This window comes from Canis aureus, chromosome 14, assembly GCF_053574225.1.
Source record: "Canis aureus isolate CA01 chromosome 14, VMU_Caureus_v.1.0, whole genome shotgun sequence".
Classification (NCBI taxonomy): domain Eukaryota; kingdom Metazoa; phylum Chordata; class Mammalia; order Carnivora; family Canidae; genus Canis; species Canis aureus.
The window spans coordinates 7,003,951-7,025,205 of record NC_135624.1 but is presented as its reverse complement, the minus strand read 5'-3'; the positions used below and the strand labels follow the sequence as shown (position 1 = coordinate 7,025,205).

The window sequence follows — 21,255 nt, the reverse complement described above, 5'->3', positions numbered from 1 at the left end:
CATCTGGATGGGGGCTGGCTTACTCCTCATTTCAGTAAACAGCTTTCACTTCTTCTCTTTTGCCTGTGTCTGCCCAGCTAGGTATCTATCCCCAGGTTGTTGTTCTGGTTGAATTTCGGTAAGTAGGGAATAGTTGTGGCAGAGTCTGGAAGGGACTGTCTCCTGCTCCCAGGTGAGGATCTTAATTGCTCCTTATGCAGACTCACAACAATCTTCCTGTTTGGATACCCCTAGACTTTATAAGTTCTTGGTGCCTCCAATTAAAATTCCTGAGGGTTGGTCTGTTTGTCTTGGCTTCCCCCCTTCAGACTTTATGTTTGAGTTTTCTCTTACCTGCTGGCTCCTTTGCCACTTTCCTGTCTGCTTTCCAGCTTCCACAATTTCGTTGGCATCTCCTGCTTGAATGCACTAGCCTTCTCTTTGTCCTTGTAACTTTTTTTTTTTTGTCCTTGTAACTTTAAGATTCTTTTGTTGTCATTACAGAGGATTCTAGGAAGTGGTGGAGAGAAACGAGTTTAATTAGAAGTCCTATACAAGAAAAGGATTCCTCTTTTGTCTAAGTACACTAACTAGCTCTCTATACCCAGTGTCTTAGTCTACGAGTGCTGCTATAACACCATATCAGACCGGGGGTGGGGGTGGGGGTGGGGGAGGGAGCTTCAACAACGTTTCTTTCTCATAGTTCTGGAGGCTGGAAGGCTGAGATCAGAGTGTGGTGTCATGATGATCCATTTTTGATCAAGGCCGACTTTTTGGCTTTAGATGACTGTCTTTGCATCATGTCTACACATCTCTTTGTTGCCTTATAAGGGCACTAATCCTATCCCAAGGACCCACCCTCTTGATCTGATTACCACCCAAAGCCTCCATCTCCAAATGCCATTATGTTGGACATTAGAATTTCACCATATGAATTTGGGGCAGGGGCCCGGGAGGAGGGGTGGTGCAATGAAAATCTCTGTGTAGGGGATCCCTGGGTGGTGCAGTGGTTTGGCACCTGCCTTTGGCTCAGGGCGCAATCCTGGAGACCTGGGATCGAATCCCACATCGGGCTCCCGGTGCATGGAGCCTGCTTCTCCCTCTGCCTGTGTCTCTGTCTCTTTCTCTCTCTCTCTCTCTCTCACTGTGACTATCATACATAAATAAAAATTAAAAAAAAAAAAAAAGAAATTCACTGTGTAGCAGCTAGTGAGGTTTTTTAAGGTGATTCTCTCTTTAGCTTGTACATGTTTCCTATAATCTCTGCTTATATATCTGTGGTTCTTGGCCATGGCCCTGTTTGCTCTCAGGAGACGCTTGAAGTGTGCTATTGGTTTCACTGTAACCCTGTGTGTTTTCCTACTGAAAATGATTATCCCAGGATGTGCAGTCTTCATAATTTTTCAAAATGTAGTCAAGCCTGACTGAAAATTTAATTTTGGTAAGCCTCTGTTGATCTTCACAGATGTGAAAAAGTTCTTCAGAATTTATTATGATCAGGGGTTGTTTTTCTTTTTTTTGAAATATTTTTTGAAATATTTTCTTCTCCATCTGGTGAGCAGGAAGATTTTCTTTTACTATGTTTTCTTATTTATTAAGAAAGCACTCATGTTGTCCTAGACAGCCTTCATTTTGTATGATTTCACATCCACACCAGGTAGTGAAGTGCAGGGATTCTTGTATTATGCCCCTTGTATCTGCTGTGTTAACAGTGCCCACCTCTGTGAGTACATTCATCTTTCTTATTTGTGTTTCTGTCCTGTCCTCTGCCTTTTAAGTGGTCTATTTTTGATATTTATTCAATCTTATTCAAAAGGAGATTTTGATTCCAAAAGAATAATTATTTGATCACGGGAAAGTGGTATGTATTTGCCTTTGTTATTTATTCTTGTAGTTGTATGTTGACTAGCAGACTGCTCTAGCACCATCCACAGTTTAGATGACTTGTAAGAAAAATGAAAATAATTCAGATCTTAGAATTATTTTCTTGGCTTTCTCAAGTGTTTTGGAGAACTTTAATTTTTTTTAGTTGTGTAAGAGCCAAACATTTTTTTTTGTTGTTGTTTAATAGATAAATCATCATAAATGTTTTCACTTGAATATGCCCCTGTTGTGATAAATCCCAGCACCATTTATGGCCCATTTTAAAATCCTGATGCTCCTGAAAGCCCTGGGGCTCCCTTACGAAATCATCATCATCATCTTTTTTTTTTTTTTTTTTTTTTTTTAACTGATCTCTACACCACGACCCCAAGATCAAGAATCACATGCTGTACCCTGAAGCCAGCCTGGAGCCCTCCTCATGAAATGTAACCCCAAATCAATCCAGTCTTCTCGTAGAAATTCGTGCTTAGAGCACTCCTCTCAGCACCTGGTTTCCGTTTTATTTTTTGTCTTTCTGTGAATGTAGTTTGTTTTTACAAGCAGAGTGTAAACTTCTTAAGATGTGTGGATTAAATCAGTGGGGTTCCAATGTTTTTTTTTTCCTCGGGCTTCTCAAGGGGTAGGTCACACTGTCTTCTCTAGCTGTGGCTCATGGTTAGGGGCAGTATCCCCAAGTATGTGGAAGACTCCCTCAGTTGGTTTGGTTTGGCTTCTGTTCGTTCCCAGGGTATTTTATAGTGCAGTTTATTTCCTGTAATACTTAACACCAGGCCTTATACTCTGGGTGTTCAGGAAATACTGTTGAATAGGACACTGGGTGGATTAGTATGCTGGCAGGAATAGAGGCTTGGAGAGATTTTGTCTCATACTTTCCCTCTCACCTTTTAATGGATAATTACAGATAAATCGATCTCTGTAGTCTGCTGTTTTTTAAGATGGAAAATAAAGACCCTATTACACCAAGGACTTGATATTAAATATGAAAATCTGAGCTTGTTTTTCTGAAATCAAATTAAGTACAGTTCTGGGCTGGTGCAGTTTCTAAGAACTGCAACATTTCTAAGAACATTTTCATAGTCCATGATGTTTCAACCAGTCCATAGTTAGAAAAAAGTTTATAGATGGTTTTTGCTACTTTTAATATTTTAAATTAATCTTTTTTGAAGTATTGGTAATAGTGGTTTTTTCCCTAAATCTTACTTGGGAAAGTGAGAACTTGGCAACCTTATCTTTGTCTTTATAATTTTAAGAAAATTTTATTTATCTGTTAAATCCAGTAGCCAGAGATAACATACTTTATATCTTAAAAAAAAATCTGTGACACCCCTTTGGGGACAGGTTTCGATATATTTGTTAGCTCACGCTTGTTAATGTAGCTTTTTAAAATTTCTAGCCTTACTGATATTTTATATGCTTGAACTGTCAGCTTCTGATAGAAGTATGTAAAATTTGTCGTTGGAGTTGACCATGTCTCAAAGTTAGTTTTTACTGGGTATATTTGTGAGGTTATGATATTAGGACCATTTCAATTTATGAATGTTAAGTGTTCTTGGTGGATTATTCCTTTGTTATATAGTATGTCTCTATTCCTGTTTGTACTTTCCTTTACTCTGGTAATTTTTGACTTTTAATTGTGAGATGAACAACTTGAATAAGTAGATTTGTTTTTCCTGTCTGAATTTCATATCTTCTGATCCTCTTTTCTGCTACTTTTTCCCCTTCCATTAGAATCCTAATTTTCTGCATTTCCTTCCTTCTTTCCTACTTCTTGGTTTGGAAGCCATAGACTGTATTTCTGTTCTTTTAGCGGTTACCATTAAAATTTTCAGCTGCAACATTTTTGAACAACACTGGCAGCCCAACTCCAGCTTCCAGCTCTGGTACCCAGTCTCTCACTGGAGAGTTCTTTCAGCTTCCTTTCCCTCCTGAGAAGATGTTGGTCTTGTGTGTGGTTAGTGTTAGCTCTGTTGAGCCTTTTGGTTTTCTCTTTTCTACAGTTGTCTTTCATGGCTGTCTGTTTAGAGGAGGGGAGTTTTCCCAGTGGGAACTCACTGTACCAGCTCTGCTCTGCCCAGTTTTCTTCTCTACTGGTCCGCATACCTGCACATCATAGTCACTAAAAACTGGTTACACAGTTTGTTCCTTCTGTTTGTTTTAGTTTTAGCCACTTTTATCGGCTTCAGATGGAAAGGAGGGAAGGAACTGGACCACCCAAAACCTGTGAGAGGCCTTTCACTAACTGTCCACCTCAGGCTTGCTGGAGTGCTCAGTGTTAAGAGGAGGAAAGTGTAGAGATTAGTCCAGGACAGAGCAACCATAGGGTCCTGATTCCTGATGCGAAGTGCTCATCTTTCCTTTTTTTTTTTTTTTTTTTTTAAGATTTTATTTATTTATTCATGACAGACACAGAGAGAGAGGGAGAGAGAGAGGCAGAGACACAGGCAAGGGAGAAGCAGGCTCCATGCAGGGAGCCTGCCGTGGGGCTCGAGGATCACACCCCGGGCTGAAGGCGATACTAACGCACTGGGCCACCAGGGCTGCCCGAAGTGCTCATCTTTCCAAATCGAATTCTCATTGTAGGCTGGCTCCATTTTGTTAGGTTTGTTAGCTGTTTTGCCCTGTCAACACACAAGTAGTATAAAGATGCCACTTATTTTTGTGGGAAACAAGAGGGCTGGCTACAGTACTTGTTGTAGCTGTGATGATGGGACTTGAGTTTTGCAAACTTTCTATTCTAGCCCAGTGCTTCCTAGGACAGGTCTGCGATGGACGGGGGTGACTCTGAAGGGTGCCAGGCTGGAGGGGGTTTTGTATCTGGATGTACCTCACTTATTACTCCTCCATTTTCCACTTTTGGGCGATTGATGCTCATTATGCAGAGAGGAGGTAGCTGATTAAACCAATCAACCTGCTAGGGCCTAGTGCTGCAAGATTGAGAACTTAGTTCTCTGGCTGGTAAGCAATTTTCAGGCATTAAAAGCATGGGGAAAGAATGTAGCGGTTTAGGGATGAATGTAGCAGTTTCCAGATAATAATTAGGGCTTGGCAGGGAGGAGGCTGATGTCCTTCAGAATCTTCTCCTGGGGTAGCCCCTTTTAAAGTATTATTATTGACACACTATTTAAGAGCATTAAGTGTGTGTGTATGTTAAGTGGTTGAGAGTGAACAGAGTGGGAACTGCGATGGGATGCAGACCTTTCTGTCAGTGATGTCAGTCTGGAAATCGGAGACTGCCTGTTGAGTCAACTTATATTAGGTTGAGTGTTTATTGTAAGATGAAGAATGGTTAACATTTATTGGTGGATTTCTGAAGGCGGAACTTGGGAGCCAGGCCTTTGCTGTGATAGCTGTGTTGCCAAAGAGAACTTTGTATTCGTTTTGCTCCATAGTGATGAAACAAAAGAGATCTGGTCGAGCTCTTAAATTTGACCCTGGTGTTTTGTAGTTTTGATATTTGTTTGATTCCTTTGGTTTAGCTCTGACTTATACCTAAAGGAAGGCTTTCTGGGTGAGAGACCGTGTTAAGAACAATTAGTTAGGTGCAGATTTCAAAGAAGCTGATACAGCTTTCAAACCCCCTGTAGGTACACTGATGAACATGCTTTTGTTAATAAGTGGGGTTATTGGGCAGTTTGACTGTAAAGCTTACTTGATTAGTCTGCTTCAATGGTATAAAGATGCCCAGCAATATCTGTTCATATTGTAAAAGGAAAACAATACTGAAATCTATTGCTGTCTCTTAAGTAGATGACTTCGAATCATAGTTAAAGGTCTTCTATTTTTCCACTTTAAGGAATAAAGATTCCTGTTGCCATATTATTTGGATTTTAAAACAATCTGCTGTAGATAGTTGCATTTTTCAACAATATAATTTTAGGCAGAGTGGGATTGTTTATACTATTTACTTTTTTTTTTTTTTAAATCCTTGAAGCTGATTAAACAGAAATTTGGGATATAGTTTTGGTTTACGTAGAAAAGGAAAGCCTGTCACTGTTGAGCTCTGTGTTTTGGGGAGGCTTTTGTGTGCCAGGCACTCTCTAGGATTTTGGGGTAGAGAGATGGTCTCTGCCTCAGGGAACCTGGATCTTAAACTCCTGATTCCCCAATATCTTATGAAAAAATGGCCTGAACAGTGTTTCTTGTTCAGTTTCGGTTTGGGAAGCACAAGATTAAGCATAGTTAATTGGGTTTCTTTATTGCAGGGCTTAAAAAAATCTAATAGAGGTAGGTGGATTGTGAATTTCTGAGAGGGAGCTATCCTAAGCAGCATTTCTAAAACTTGAAATAGTGGAGTTATTAATGTCTCCCTAAATGGACTACTAATCTTATGACTATTTTAAGCAATCCTTATGTGTATTTGCGGTATTTAATAAGAGTAGTGACTTCCAAAGAATTACTTTGGGTGCTTAGAAATTAAAACAACAACAACAACAACAACCACAAAAAAGCCCTTTTGGGTTTTGGATAGATAATACGTTTACGTGGTTTAAAATTCAGAAAAGTGGGCAGCCCAGGTGGCTCAGTGGTTTAGCACCACCTTCAGCCCAGGGCCTGATCCTGGAGACCTGGGATCGAGTCCCACGTCGGGCTCCCTGCATGGAGCCTGGTTCTCCCTCTGCCTGTGTCTCTGCACCCCCCCCCCCCACCCGTGTCTCTCATGAATAAATAAATAAATCTTGGAAAAAAAAAGAATCCATTTTAAAATTCAGAAAATGTACATTGGCACACAGTGAAAAGTCTCCCAACTTGCTCTGTTCCTTGGCTGCCTACTTCCTTTTCTTATAGGTGATTAATGTTACTCTTTTCAGAACTGTTTCATGTGTGCTATTATTTAGCCATAATATCAGTCAATGAGATTTCTGATTTAGTAGGTCTGGGTGAGGACTGGGAATAGGTCTTTTCAAATGTTCCCTGGAGTTTGTGATGATTAGCTAGATTTAGACACTACTATTTAAGATGGTATACATTACTTTTACATGTGGCAAAGTATCTGGTTCTTAAGACAATTCTCTGAAACAGAATGGTGATGACCATTTTTGGCATAGGTGGAACCGAGAACAAATGTTAAATGACCTACTCAAGATCATGCTCTTTTAATGGTGGAGCTGAGACTCAAAACCCAGGGCTGTTTGTATCTAGGTAGGACCCGCTGACATTCCTTTTAATTTCATGCCTACCATGCTGGTGACTGGCTAAATAGCCACAACAACCAAAAAATTAATATGGGCATTTGTATCTGATTCTTCCTATTTTAATATTGCATTAAATATTAGAATATTTTATTGGTGTCCAGTGACGACTTTCTCTGGTTCGCATTTTAAGGTCCTTAGCCCATTAGACTCATGTTACCAATTTCAGGCACCTACACAAGAGGCTGCACAAAGACTTTCTTTTTTTTAAGGATTTTATATATTTATTGACAGAGAACAAGCACAAGCAGTGGAAGTAGGAGAGGGAGAAAGAGAAGCAGGCTCCCCACTGAGCTGAAGGCAGATGCTTAAGGGTCAGAGCCACCCAGGCGCCCCTGCACAGACTTTTATCTGTAATGTTTCCTGATAAGTTCTCTTTCTCTCTTCCTCTCTTCTCTTTGCTTTCAACTTTCTTTGGGCCCCTTCAGCCCTTTTTTCCTAACACCAACCCAGATTCAACCACAGAGGAGGAAGGGAGGGAGTTAAAAAGGAGACCCTCTTCTCAGTGGAGGGTACTGAGAGAGTATCCTAGCCTGTGAAGTACTGCATGATTTTAATCACTGTTTGGTAAACTCTTTCTGTAGATGAATCTTGAGGAAAGAGTTACACAAATTCCTCATAGTCTTGCAGGGTCATTTGAAGTAGGGCAGAACCTCCGGGGGCTTATTTTGTAGGACAACATTCCTTTGGTGTATTTTAAAAACCTAGTCTCATGATATTAGTCACATAAGAGAACATCTAAAAATCTTTAAAAATAGCTATGAATCCATCATTTTGAGGTAGTGTAGGACTTAGAGCCAAGACATATGAATGTCCATTCATTTGTTCAGCCCCCTATCCATCGGCACATGGGTAGTAAGGATTTACTATGTGCTAGGTCTTGGGGATTTGGAATTTAACAAAACATGTTTCTTGCCTTCTTAGATTTTGTTGGGTGGTGAAAGAGACAAATCTTTCATCAAACCAGTAGTTATGTCCTATGAAGTGCTCTGGAGGAAGTGTGCCCCAGGTATAAAGTGGGATTCAGAGAAATGCCTCATTTATTTTTATTTATTTATTTTTTTAGAAATGCCTCATTTAGCCTGGAGTAAAAGGTGAATTAAGGTCTCCCTTCCCATAGGTTGTTTCAGCCTAGCCTTGAGGGACTAGTAGCTAGATGTGTAGAGGGCAGTGGGGTATAGTTATTCTAGGCTGAGGGAATAGATGTGTTAAAAAACATAGAGTAGTTCGTGAGTATAATCTTGTTAAGGAATTGTGAGTATAGTGATGTTTGGTGTATAGAATGCTCTTGAAGAGTGCAGAGATGAGATTAGATTAGGGGCAAGAAGAGGAATCTCTCATGTTTTGGAAAATAAGAACCTGTGCAGAAGAAACAAAGGAATTATTGTGCGTATATAGATTTCTAATACCAGGAATTCCTGGATTTAGCTCTTCATTCCCTGGATCCCATTCCCTAGATGCTCAGGTTCCTATTCTTGATCTCAGGATTTGAATTAGGCCCTATTTAGTTTGGCAACCAGTTAAGCCAGAACTTGGTGGACTTGAGCAGCAAAATATAGCAAGCTATCCAAGGATGAAGAATATAGTTCAGTAATGTTAATGGCTGTCATTTATTGAGCTTTTAAGTGCTTGGCTCTTTCCAAGGTACGTCACAAAATTACCTTTAATCCTTTAAGCAGCACTACAGACAAGTGATTTTATCCCTGTTTTAACAGCCCAAGACTCCTTCCAAATTCTGGGAGGTTAGAGTAAGCTTACCCAAAGTTCCAGAGCCAGTTAATGGCAGGGATGGAATCAAACCCAGGTTGGTTTGTCTGACACCACAGCTCATTCTTTCCTGGCCCCATGCCCCTCACAAGACGGCAGCTGTGGTTCCTAGGGTGGATGGAATGGTGGCTCAGGAATGTAAAATGACCATTTCAAAAGCAGTAAAACTGCAATTTCATCTTTGATGTTAATGTTATCAAGATCCTTAGTTAAAAATACAATCTAATTGTCTTGTTTTTATGGGAAAGTCCGATTTCATTACAGGTGTTTTACTTGAGTTTACAATTCTATCTCAAGGATTGTGTAACTGCCAAATGGCAGTAGTTGTGCAGTGATGAGTGTCGGTTATCTCATGACATGTTTGATTTGTATGCAGAGTTGAAATTGGGATTATAATTTGAATTCATTATCTGTATCTGGCAGATACTTTGATGAATAATGTTGCAGATATTCAGAATGTAGATATGGCCTAAGGGTGAGGAAGACCGACTTTTCTCTTGAATTTTTGGCTGAATGCTATACTTTTTGGATGGTAGCTCAAAAGAAGTCCTATCCTGTTCACATCGTTTGATTCTTGTATGTGTGTATAATCTTACTGTTACCAAGATGGAATTAGAATGACTTAAGACTTAGACTTAAGAAATTGTCAAGAAGAATTAATGTATAAAGGCCATATCTTGTATCTTTTTCTACCAAATTTCTTGTCCATTTGGCATGTGTATTCCCCTTTTCCTGTTTTGAATGGAGCTGAAAATAACATGGTATTTTGGCTTTAAAGGAAAATGACTCATTTTGTTGTGTTCGGCATTGAGTTTCTCAGAGATGTGTTTAGCTTTTCAAATGGCAGAGGAGTTTGGGATTTTGGTCTCCTTTTCATTTTATTAGGAAAAATGTTATTTATGATAATATATAGGAGTTTGTAAGTAGAATATTTTCCAGGTTAGGGGAAGAAATTATTTGTAAGTAGGATGTCTTTTTTTTTTTTTTTTCCTGTGCTGGTTTACAGAGCGTTTCTGTAGCATGAATTTTCTTATTTTAATTTTATAGAACTCTTAACAGTTTTAACTGAGAATCGTTTTAGGGGAAATAGTTTAAAGAATTTCCCATTTTAAAAAAATGTGTATCATTTCATGAACTTACAATATTTATTTAGAAACTTCTTTTCGGTCTTGAATGCCTCCTGAAGGTTGAATGTCCTGTATCATTTATTTAAAGTGAACACATTATATAAATTAGCATTTGCCATCTCCATAAGCATGAAGTATGTATATAAGTCCTACCTATAATTGTCATTCAGAAAGCTGACAGATGGATTTTCCATCTATACAAACCGTCATTTGTGTGATTTGGGGTCTTTTAATAGTAAAGTCAGATGTTTGCTGCTTGGCTTAGTTCTCTTTGGGTGGGCAAAAAGTGAGAAAAGTCAGACCACTATTTTAGAAATTGTAAAGTCAATTTAAAGAAATAAAATGTGCTTATGACTTATGGCTGAGCAAAGATATATTAGGGATCACTGTACATGATGAGATTTGAATCATAAAACTGAGCAGATTCCTCTTCACCAAGCAAATACCTTTTTCAGGGGTTGGGAGGAGTAATCCTCCCATATCAGTGATCTCAAACAGATGCCTATAGGTGCTAGGTACCTCTAGGTAAGGGTACCTCTAGTCACCATAAGGGAAAATAAGTGCAGTTGCTAGATCTCATTTTTCAAAAGAAGTTAAAAACCTGAAATTCTGTGCGAAATCCTCCAAGTTTAAATGTTGGCCAAGAATCTTTAAAAATCTTCAAAAAATTTAAAATGCCGCGTGATTCAATATCATGTGTACATCTGTAGGCTGGCAGTTTGTGACATCTTGAGGCTCCTCCTGCTCCCTTTTAGTAATTAGCTATAGTTTTTGCATATAAATCTTAAAAAGAAGAGGCTCTTCTATATCTTTGTCCCCACTGCCTTCTCGTCCTCTTTTGGAAATGACTGGTAAGAGGGGTGCCTGGGTGGCTCAATTGGTTAAGCATCTGCCTTCAGCTCAGTCCTGGGGTCCAGCCCCAAGTTGACCCCCATTTCAGACTCCTTGCTCAGCGGGGAGTTTGCTTCTCCCTCTCCATCTGCCCCTCCATCCACTTTGTGCTTTCTTTCTCTCACTCAGTTAAATAAATAAAATTTTTCTTAAAAACCGTATATAGTAATACTGAGACTTTGTCTTTTTTCACTATTTTGAAATTTGTGCAGTGGCAGGTAAAATACTGGCTTCTTAGCATAAATCCAAAGTAGTGGCAGCAAACTGTTGAAAATTATTGTATTCTTCACTTTTTTTGTACTTGCAGGACAAGCCAGTTTTCACTCGGGTATCTTTGATGAAGTGGTAAAAATTACTAATTTTATTAAATTTTAACCTTTGAGTATGTATATCACTTTAATATGCAGTTTGACAAAATGAAAAGAACCTTTGGTTGTCTTGAAGAAAAACACTTTTGCATTTCTTTTAGTTGCAAGCTGAATTAGCTGCTTTCTTCAGGAACATTTATTTTACTTAAAATAAGCCTTGGGTATTTGACAAACATTTTCTCAAAAATGACCATAGTGAGCCTTTTACTTCAAGGAAAACAATTTTATCACTGTTTGTTGTCAGTGATAAAATTGAGCTTTCAAGCAACAATTAGAATTTTTGGAAATTTGTATCCATCATTGTCAGTTTGACAGTGACCTTAACAAACATGATTTTGAAGACCTGCCTAAGTACGCAAACCATTATTTTCCAAATGACCAGTGCATGCCGTTACAGACTTATACATGGGCACACGATTTTGATAGGTTTCAGAAGGTTTCACATTGCTCCCAACCTTTAAGGAATGATCACTTGTTGAGTTTTGGTGTAATATCAAAGAATATCTCCAATGATCTGTAAGGTGTATTAAAATATTGCTCCCTTTTCCTATATTTGAATATGTAGGGCTAGCCCTTCTTCACATACTTCAACCAAAATAATGTACAGTGATATACTGAATGCAGAAGCAGATCTGGGAATTTAGCTATCTTATAGTAAGAGTGATAACAAAGAGGTCTGCAAAAATGTAAAACAGTCCCCCATCGTAAATAGTTTTGGAAAAGTTATTTTTTCATAAGGTATTTTTTTGTGTATATAATGAGTTTATTATTTTTGAAGTAAATATTCAGAATTTTTCTTGGTACTTGATAATATTATAAATATCAGTGTTTTTGAGCCCAGTAAACAAAAGTGATTCTAAGATAAAATTTAAAATTTCTAAGTATATTATGTGAGGTTGAGAAGGGAGGCTGTTAGGAAGACTCAAGGGATATTTGTGGAGGTGAAAAATCAGCAGAAATTCTGATTTACTTTTAGAGAAAACCCTTTCATATGAGATACAAAGAACTTTAATGGTCTCTGTGTTCTTGAAGTGAAGCCTAAAATCTTTTGTTTCTGGTAAATTTTTAGTTTCTCTTTGGCCTTTATCATAATCTTATTCCTTGATTACTTAGTATTAAACTTTGAAGTTTTCTGTGGTCAGCTGTGACATGAGTAAACTTAAGGACAAAATAGGAGTTTTGAATAATAGTTAAATTTATATAGTTTATATTTAATCTACAATTATGGCCTCCTTACATTTTTGCTGTGAAAATGATGTATAGTGATTTTTCTTTTTTTAATTTTTTTAAAAATTTTTATTTATTTATGATAGTCACACAGAGAGAGAGAGAGAGAGAGAGGCAGAGACATAGGCAGAGGGAGAAGCAGGCTCCATGCACCGGGAGCCCGACGTGGGATTCGATCCCGGGTCTCCAGGATCGCGCCCTGGGCCAAAGGCAGGCGCTAAACTGCTGCACCACCCAGGGATCCCCTGATTTTTCTTTTTTAATGTGTATGTTGTCCAGATAGTTACCTTACTTCTCTAATTATTCATCCAGCCCCACTCCCATTTACTTGTTCTGGAAATCCTGAAGCTGGGGAAGCCATGATCAGGGTTAAATTCAGATAGAGGCAGTACAAAATGAATTTAAAAAAATGTATGCAGAAATTGAATGTCTTGAAGTCAAATTTCAGACATACAGTGAGAGAGTCTTTCATAATCACAGAGATGGAGAGAATTATCCCTAAAGTGTTGATGCCTCTTGCTTACCAAGATAGCCCTAATATTTCCAGGTTCTTCCCAGTCATCCTCAGTCCCATGGGTCAAGGTAGCTCTTAATACTTAAGTCATAACAGCGTGGGTGGGTAGTAAGAAACATTTTATCCCCTTCATGGAAAAACAGATCCACAGTGTAGCATAAGAAGACTCCATTGACCCCTTGCATCTTACACTCAAGACCTCCTAAAGAGGATTCCTTGTGAAAATGCCTTAGATGGTTTGCTGTTGGCTTGCTACAGGACTGTGTGAAAAGGGGTTGTGGGTTGGATTCTCTCTGGACTGGATTGGATAAGACAGCATCAGATTTTCAGTTATCTAGTAGAGCTGGGAATGTGCTTACTAGATGCTGACACAAGTAAGTGACTGTTTCAAAATACCTTCTGCAGCTTTACCTAAAGCAGAGCCTCTTCTCACAGTGACTGTGGCTGGGAGGTGGGACCACCACCTGATAACTTGAATTTAATCATGTCAGTGATAATATTGAACAGCTGGCATGCAAAGAGACAGTTCAGAGGTGGCAGTGTATATAGTATGACGTGGCAGTTGTATAAAAGAACAATGTGAAAGAAAGAACTGAATGCTAATACTTAGGAAAGTGCAGGATAATGTAGCAAAAAACACCATTAGTTTGACTCCTATCTTTGCCATCTATCTAGCATCGTAGTTGTTCCAAAAGAAAAAAAAATACATAATTTCATTGCTTCATGAGTTTTAGGCTTTATGATTTAGAGAATTTTCTTTTGGGGAAATGCCAGAAATATTCCTACAGTATTTCTTTTTCTACAAGAAAATAATCTGGGCACAGGTTTTAATGTACGATTTAGCTTTGTAGGTAACCTTTACTGTTGGCTGTTGTTTCTTTATATGGATTATTAAGCCCTTTACTTAAAAATAAAATGAGAGGGATATGTAAAAGTTTTATTCCATGGATGGATAGGTTGAGGTTGGAGTGAGGTTACTTTAAAGGCAGGTTGCTAATACGATTATTGAGTAAGTGGTGAGTTATTAAATATTTTCTTTATGTTAACTGGCCTGCTTATAAGAGTTAATATGGGCAACTGTCCTAAAATAAACCTGTATATTTGTACTTTTCATGCCTGTTTTAAACTTTGTTCAAACCTGAGGTGGAAGACCTGAGGAATTAACTTTGTTGAGATTAGGATTAGGAACCTTTTCTTCCTCTGAAATGGAGTGTATGCAAGTATTACTCTATAGTTTTCACCGTTGGAAATGTATCTAAAGAAGCAGAAGAGTGAGGAAAGACTTGATTTTATCCTGTCTTTACTTAGAGTCTCTGAAGCCAGTTCAGACTGAAACAAATGCAATGTAGACCTGAAGGTCCTCTAGGAAGGAGAAACTGTTGACTTCTGTAGGAAGAAAAGTAGGGTAGCAGGAAAAATTCATGGAGGAGGTAACATTTGAGCTGGGCCTGAAATAGGAATGAGCCTGGAAGAAATATACTGTTGGCAGATTTTGTCAATTTTTCACCACTTAAGGTGATTGCTAATAAATACGAAACATGGATAGGTGTACTTGGTCTTATGCTTCAGATATATGAAGACCATCATCTTGTAGAAGGTGGGGTATCAGGAATATCTTTCTGCCCTGGAGAATTGCAGCCTTTTGGGGATCTTAAATAGGCTTTAATGTTTTTAGTTGCAGAAATACAGCTGGAAATCCATCAGGTTTCATTCAGCTTAGGGTTACGTATGTTTGAACATGCAGGTGTGGTATGTGACAGGGGTAGGAGAGAATTCTAAAACTGATGGACCTCCACTGATGCTGTTACCAGGTTGAGGATGACTGAGAAGATGAAGCATCTTTGAAATTACTTTGAATTTAACATTAATTAATGTTAAATTTGGAGGAAAAGGAGACTGAACTTACAGGGTATTTCAGGGCAGCAATGAAATATGTTAGATTCCAGCATGTTATAGTTTGATTTCTTGTCCCTTTTTATTTTTTATTTTTTTTAAGATTTTATTTATTTATTCATGAGAGACAGAGAGAGAGAGAGGCAAAGACACAGGCAGAGAGAGAGAGAGAGGCAAAGACACAGGCAGAGGGAGAAGCAGGCTCCATGCAGAGAGCCTGATGTGGGATCCTGGGACTCCAGGATCACGCCCTGGGCTGAAGGCAGGTGCTAAACCACTGAGCCACCCAGGGATCCCCCTCTTGTCCCTTTTTAAACATCAGTTTGCTGTTACCCTACTTTGGAGCTTTAAGAAAAAAGAAAATCCAGCCTCTGGATCTGTAAAATGCCAATAAATTTAAAGGAATGAACTAGGTTCTTGGATTGGAATATAGAATAAATCTTTGGTGTAGGAATACTAAGGATTGTCAGAAGCTTATTGGTAGCCTATGCATTGTGTGTTACAGCAACCTCACAAAGGCTTTCCTGCCTATCCATGAATGAGATTAAATGCTGAGTTATGAGGTTATTTTGTAATGTTATGCTGTACTCTTAAAATTTTTTCCATCACAACCACATGTTAAGATTTATTCTGAAATGGAATTTGGTGAGTTCTAGGATAGTTTTCCTTTTATTTTAAAAATGAGGGAGACTTCTGTACATGTTGCTACTAGAGGAACTATAATGACTTTAAGCATGTAAGCTTTTGGAGAAAGATCTTTTAAAATAGATGAGTGCCTAACAATTATATAGAGACATTCAGTAACTTTGTAAATGAATGTGGTCTTTGGTCTGCAGCAATGCTGTGATTTCCCTGTCTGCAGAGGACTCTACTGTAAAAGGGGAACTAAACTAACTTTATAGTTTGTTTGTAGGTTTCTTTGATACTATTGTCTGGGATTTATGCTTATGGGGCCAGTTTAGTCCTGATTACTGTTTTGAGATTTGCAGGCATGATAGATTTTGTGTAAATTTTGGGGATTGAATTTAAGAAATTAAAAAAAAAATTAGTATTTAGGGAAACATCCTAAATGTCCATGTAAAATCAGTTTGTATATGAAAGTTTCAGATGGTTTAGATGAAATTGGATATGACAGTAAGTGCTAGTCCCATATACATGTTATAGATGTATCCACTGATTTATTTTCTTTTAAAACATTCATAAGAATTCCAGGACTAAAAAGAACCATGGATGACTATTATATGGATGAGAACCTGAGACTTTAAAGGTCTCAAATGAGGCCAGTGAGTAAGTAGTAAGTGAGCTGGGAGTTAGCTCCAGATTTCTTGCTCTCTAGTGGGCATTGTTTCCAGTACAGATGGGTGTACGTTTCAGATGTGGTTAGGAGTCCACCATGATTTTTAAGATGAGAGAATTGAATTGATGGCAGTGACCATTTCCTCTGTCTCCTTGTGGCCTGAAATTTGCTGTCGAGTTCTTTTTTTTTTTTTTTTTAATATTTATTATTTATGATAGACATAGAGAGAGAGAGAGAGGCAGAGACACAGGAGGAGGGAGAAGCAGGCTCCATGCCAGGAGCCTGATGCGGGACTCGATCCCGGGACTCCAGGATCACGCTGTGGGCCAAAGGCAGACGCTAAACCACTGAGCCACCCAGGGATCCCCTGCTGTCGAGTTCTTGACTTAGTACTTTAATCATTTTGATGTTTCCAAAGCTTATTTTAGTTATAAATATTGTGTATATGAGTGGTATTTGAAGCCATGAGAGCAGCTTCATTTTAATTTTTATTTTATTACTATTTTTTTAAAGATTTTATTTATTCATGAGAGAGACAGGGGCGAGGGTTGGGGGGGCGGGCAGAGACACAGGCAAAGGGAGAACAGGCTCCACACAGGGAGCCTGATGTGGGACTCGATCCCGGGACTCCAGGATCACGTCCTGGGCCGAAGGTAGGCGCTAAACTGCTGAGCCATCCAGGGATCCCCTAATTTTTAATTTCCGTTATTGCCCAGTTTTGAAAAGGCTTTGACAAATTTTATCCACTCCCAGCTTCCACCCCCCAACTGTATACTTTGTGACAGCTCTCAAGACTGTGTTGGGTGAAGAGAAAGCAATGGGCATGAATGGGTTTAGTTGTATCCTGGAACAACATACCTTCTTGGAGTACTATTGTGGTTTTGGGAAGTAAACCTTTCTTAGCCCTTTCCCTCCAGCTCTACTCCTGCCTCAGCTCCAGGATTCTGGAGGCCATTGTTTGGCCCCTCAGTTTATTGTATCCACATTTTCTATTTGGCCTTCTCTCTCATTAATCCCATGTAGTATGTTATTCTTACGGTATTTTATCTTTTCTTGGAACCGAGAAGCATGCCTTGTAAATGAGCAAACTGGGATGTGGTGAAAAGGCTTGATTTTACAGGACAAGGAAAACACATTTTTGTTCATGAAAGCAAATACAACACTAGGCAACAAAAATGAAAATGTATTTTATTGGGGGCTTGTTCACACATCAGGTGCTGTTCTTTGGGAGTGAGGATAAAGTGAGTGGGAGAGAAATTAAGTATAGCATCATTTGAAAGTTATTCTTGCTTAGGAGTAAGATTCAGAATTGGAAAGTAACCATATATATGTTGGTGTGTTTGAAAGATGCTCCTCAGCATTAAATAGAGGATAGAATTTGTAGGATAAAGTTGAGAGTTTAGCCCTACTAGAATCTCTTATTGAAATCATTAGATCATTTGCATATATAATACATGATTTGTGACAGCTTTGAATCCTAAACTGGCTTTAAGCTGTGATTTATTTTGGAGGTATACATACACACACACACACACACACACACACACACCACTTTCATCTGTTAATACAAATGATTGAAATTAGACTTCAGGTATTTTTGCCACTTTTCAGAAAGCAAAATTCATGGGATTTCCTATTGACATGTTTTAATTTTTTTCTGTTGCTTTCTAAAATTCTGTTTAAAGAGTCATTTATGAAAAAAAATTTGAAAAACCAGGCAGTTGTTTTGGTAACTTGATAGAATCAAACTCTTACGGTCTCTATATTTGTTTACATCTTTACATTATAAGCCGTTTTTTTTTTAAAGATTTTTTTTAAGGAAAAAAAAAGATTTTTAAAAAAGATTTATTTATTTATTTATTTGTTTGTTTGTTTATTTATTCATAGAGGCAGAGAGAGAGAGAGAGAGGCAGAGACACAGAGGGAGAAGCAGGCTCCATGCAGGGAGCCTGACGTGGGACTCGATCCTGGGTCTCCAGGATCACACCCCAGGCTGCAGGCGGCACTGAACCGCTGCGCCACGGGGGCTGCCCCGTTTTTTTTTTTAATTTATTTATTTGAGAGTGAGAGCAAGTGCAAGAGCGAGAGAGAGCAAGAGAGAGATCCGGGAGAAGCAGATTCCCCAAGGAGCAGAGAGCCAGACACGGAGCTTGTTCCCAGGACCCTGAGATCAGGATCTGACCTGAAGGCAGACTCTTAACAGACAGAGCTACCCCAGGTGTCCCAACATCTTTACATTATAAAATGACTTCCTTAAGTTGATAAAAGTGTGTAGTTTAAATGAGTATTACAATATTTTTTACAATATTTTTTATTAACTCACCCATTTTCTTGAGATAAACAGCAAAATCATAATAGAAAATATGAATGGTTATCTTTTAGTTATGTAGCTCTTTAAGATTTTTTGAAGTATATTTGGTACTCTTAGAAATGGGGAAGATTAAAAAAAATGGGGAAGGTGTTATCCTTGTTTTATAGATACAGACATAGAAGTTTTAATTTGTACAATTTTGTGTCAGAGGCCCTTTAGGAACTTGAGACTGTGTCTTTTTTTTTTTTTTTTTTTTTGAGACTGTGTCTTAAGTCAGTAAGGCTTTCAGGCTGTTCCTGCCTCATTATGTTAAATTCTTAGTAGATATATATTACCCCAATATCATCATTTTATGATGTACATTTAAGGATCTCTTTTGACGTTTATAGCAAAGTGTTTAACAAGTGACTTCCATTGATGCTAGCTCAGGTACCAGCTGTGTTGCCACATTTTGTATTACAAATGATGGGAACCTTAGTTTCCTCATCTGTAAAATGGGATTAATATAATTATCAAAATTGCTAATGAGGTGGTAAGGGAAGGGAATTAATTATAGAGTTGACCATGGATCTTTTTTTGGGACAAAAATGAAAGATAATATAAAAAACATAATTGCCATAGCAGATTTTTTGTATACTACCATTAGAAATCACTAAATAATGATACAAGTACCTATCAGAACTATTTTGTTTAAAAATAATTTGTACATGTGGTTTATTCATATTTTGGTTTTTTTTTAAAGGTTGCGGGAAGTTTCAGAAAAACTGAACAAATATAATTTAAACAGGTAAGAGTTTTAAGATATTTTAAATTTTCTGAAAAGAGCAGTTTTTCTTTATTAGGAAAAAACTCACATTTAGGCAGAAGCTTTAATCTATCAACTTTTATGAGTCAGGTTCGTTTGAATTACAGGTTCTATTCATACTGATTTTTAAAAAGTCTGGCATGCAAGGACATATAATAACTTTTTAAGGCTATCATAATTATTATTTCTCAAGTATTACTTACTATAATATATAAATATTTTTGAAAACAGGTTTTGCCAGCTATTTATTACTTTGATTAATCAGATAAAAACCAACCAGCCCTAGAATGTATTTGCCATTTTAAAACTAATTTTGCTTGATGTTTTTTATTCCTTAGCCACCCCCCTTTGAATGTATTGGAACAGGCTACTATCAAACAGTGTGTGGTAGGACCAAATCATGCTGCCTTTCTTCTTGAGGTAAATTGTTTACTGTAAGATACAGAAATGAAAAGGAACTTAAAATACAGTCATGCATTATCATGTTTCTTTTTTAACCAGGCAAAATAGAAGTTTCTTGCAAGAGTTATTGTAGAGATCACTCAGTTCCATTTCCTTATTGTGTACATTCTCTGGCTCAGAGAAAGCTTAAGTGATTTACAACAGCTTGAAACCATAGTAATGAAGAAGTTCCTGATACCCAGTTATTTCCTTACTCTGAATTCTGTTAGAGATACTTTAAATTATTTTTACTGGGTCCGTAATTGTATGTAAAACATACTTCCCCACGTGAGGCACAAGTGCCTTCCGAAAAGCTTATTTGTATTCTGAATTGACAATGATGGGGACATAATCTGTTTATTGAATAAATTCATATTTTAATACACAGTATTAGTTTGGTGATTTCTTCTATTTTCTTTCTTTTAGGATGGTAGAGTTTGCAGGATCGGTTTTTCAGTACAGCCAGACAGATTGGAATTGGGCAAACCTGATAATAACGATGGGTAAGACATTAATGCCCTTTTTATTTGATAAGTATTTAGCTCTTAAAAGGTATTATAGTAAACCTATTTTGATGTTAATAGCCTTCAAGTTTTAAGTTTTAAGATAGTGAAATGGTTATCTTGTAGTTTGATTTTAATTTTTCTGTAAGCAGTGATTAATAAATTATTAGTATTGAAAATAGCAGAGAAGTTTGTCAGTTAACAGAAATAGGTTACCAGGGAAATGGTATGGTAGGTTCCAGGTCAGATCTATTCTTTGGTTGAATATGACTTTTTAGATTACCTCCCCCCCCCCCAAGATTTTATTTTTAAGTAATCTCTGCACCCAGTGTGGGGCTTGAACTTAGAACCCTGAGATCAAGAGTCACATGCTCTACTGGCTGAGCCAACCAGGCCCCTGTCTCCACCTCTTTAAAGTAATATCTCTACCCAGTGTGAGTCTTGAACTCACGACCACCAGATTGAGTTGCATGCTCTACTGACTGAGCCAGTGAGGCACCTCATGTTTTTTCCTTTTTAATATTTCCAAATCAAGTAACTGAGTTTGAAATTGACAAGAGTCTTTAAAATTGTGGTCTATATGAATGATAATGTATAAAAAGTGTTGTTGGGGGACGCCTGGGTGGCTCAGTGGTTGAGCATCAGCCTTCGGCTAAGGGCATGATTCCGGGTCTGGGGATCGAGTCCCACTTCGGGCTCCCTGCAGGGAGCCTGCTTCTCACTCTGCCTATGTCTCTGACTCTCTCTGTCTCTCATGAATAAATAAAATAACTTAAAAAAAAAAGTGTTGTTGGATCATGTACGATGAATTTCAGTTGCCTGCCTCTTTAAGGAAAACGTGATTACTTTAAAAAATCTAGAGAACAATTAATTTGCAGCTAATCCATGAAAACGCTTTCAGCCTGGAGGGAATGCTGGATTGGTAGGAGGCTGTCAGTTGTTAGGCTTGCTCTTTGATGGGAAGTACACATTCCAGAAGGAGATTCCAAGAGGAGCAGTTGGAGAAGAGTGAGGCTGGTATTTTACCACAGTCGCTCCCAGAGCAGTGCAGCCTGGAGT

General features: G+C 38.1%; 1 protein-coding gene and 1 long non-coding RNA gene across 19 annotated transcripts in view; one reads left to right on the top strand and one right to left on the bottom strand.

Moving 5' to 3' along the window:
- The window catches only part of LOC144283123 (uncharacterized), a 179,093-nt gene that overhangs the window by 19,016 nt on the left and 138,822 nt on the right, over positions 1-21,255 (bottom strand). For 11 of the 13 annotated variants that reach the window (XR_013351458.1, XR_013351466.1, XR_013351471.1 and 8 more), the window contains one exon: positions 334-489. The exons of the other annotated variants lie outside the window; for them this stretch is intronic. This is a non-coding gene — a long non-coding RNA (uncharacterized LOC144283123). The remainder of the gene's footprint in view (positions 1-333; positions 490-21,255) is intronic. 13 annotated transcript variants of the gene reach the window in all.
- UBR5 (ubiquitin protein ligase E3 component n-recognin 5) overlaps positions 1-21,255 on the top strand; it is a 135,297-nt gene that overhangs the window by 24,827 nt on the left and 89,215 nt on the right. For all 6 annotated transcript variants that reach the window (XM_077846828.1, XM_077846827.1, XM_077846825.1 and 3 more), the window contains exons 2-4: positions 19,190-19,234; positions 19,591-19,672; positions 20,120-20,196. In XM_077846828.1, coding sequence (XP_077702954.1) covers positions 19,190-19,234; positions 19,591-19,672; positions 20,120-20,196 — 204 coding nt within the window. The remainder of the gene's footprint in view (positions 1-19,189; positions 19,235-19,590; positions 19,673-20,119; positions 20,197-21,255) is intronic.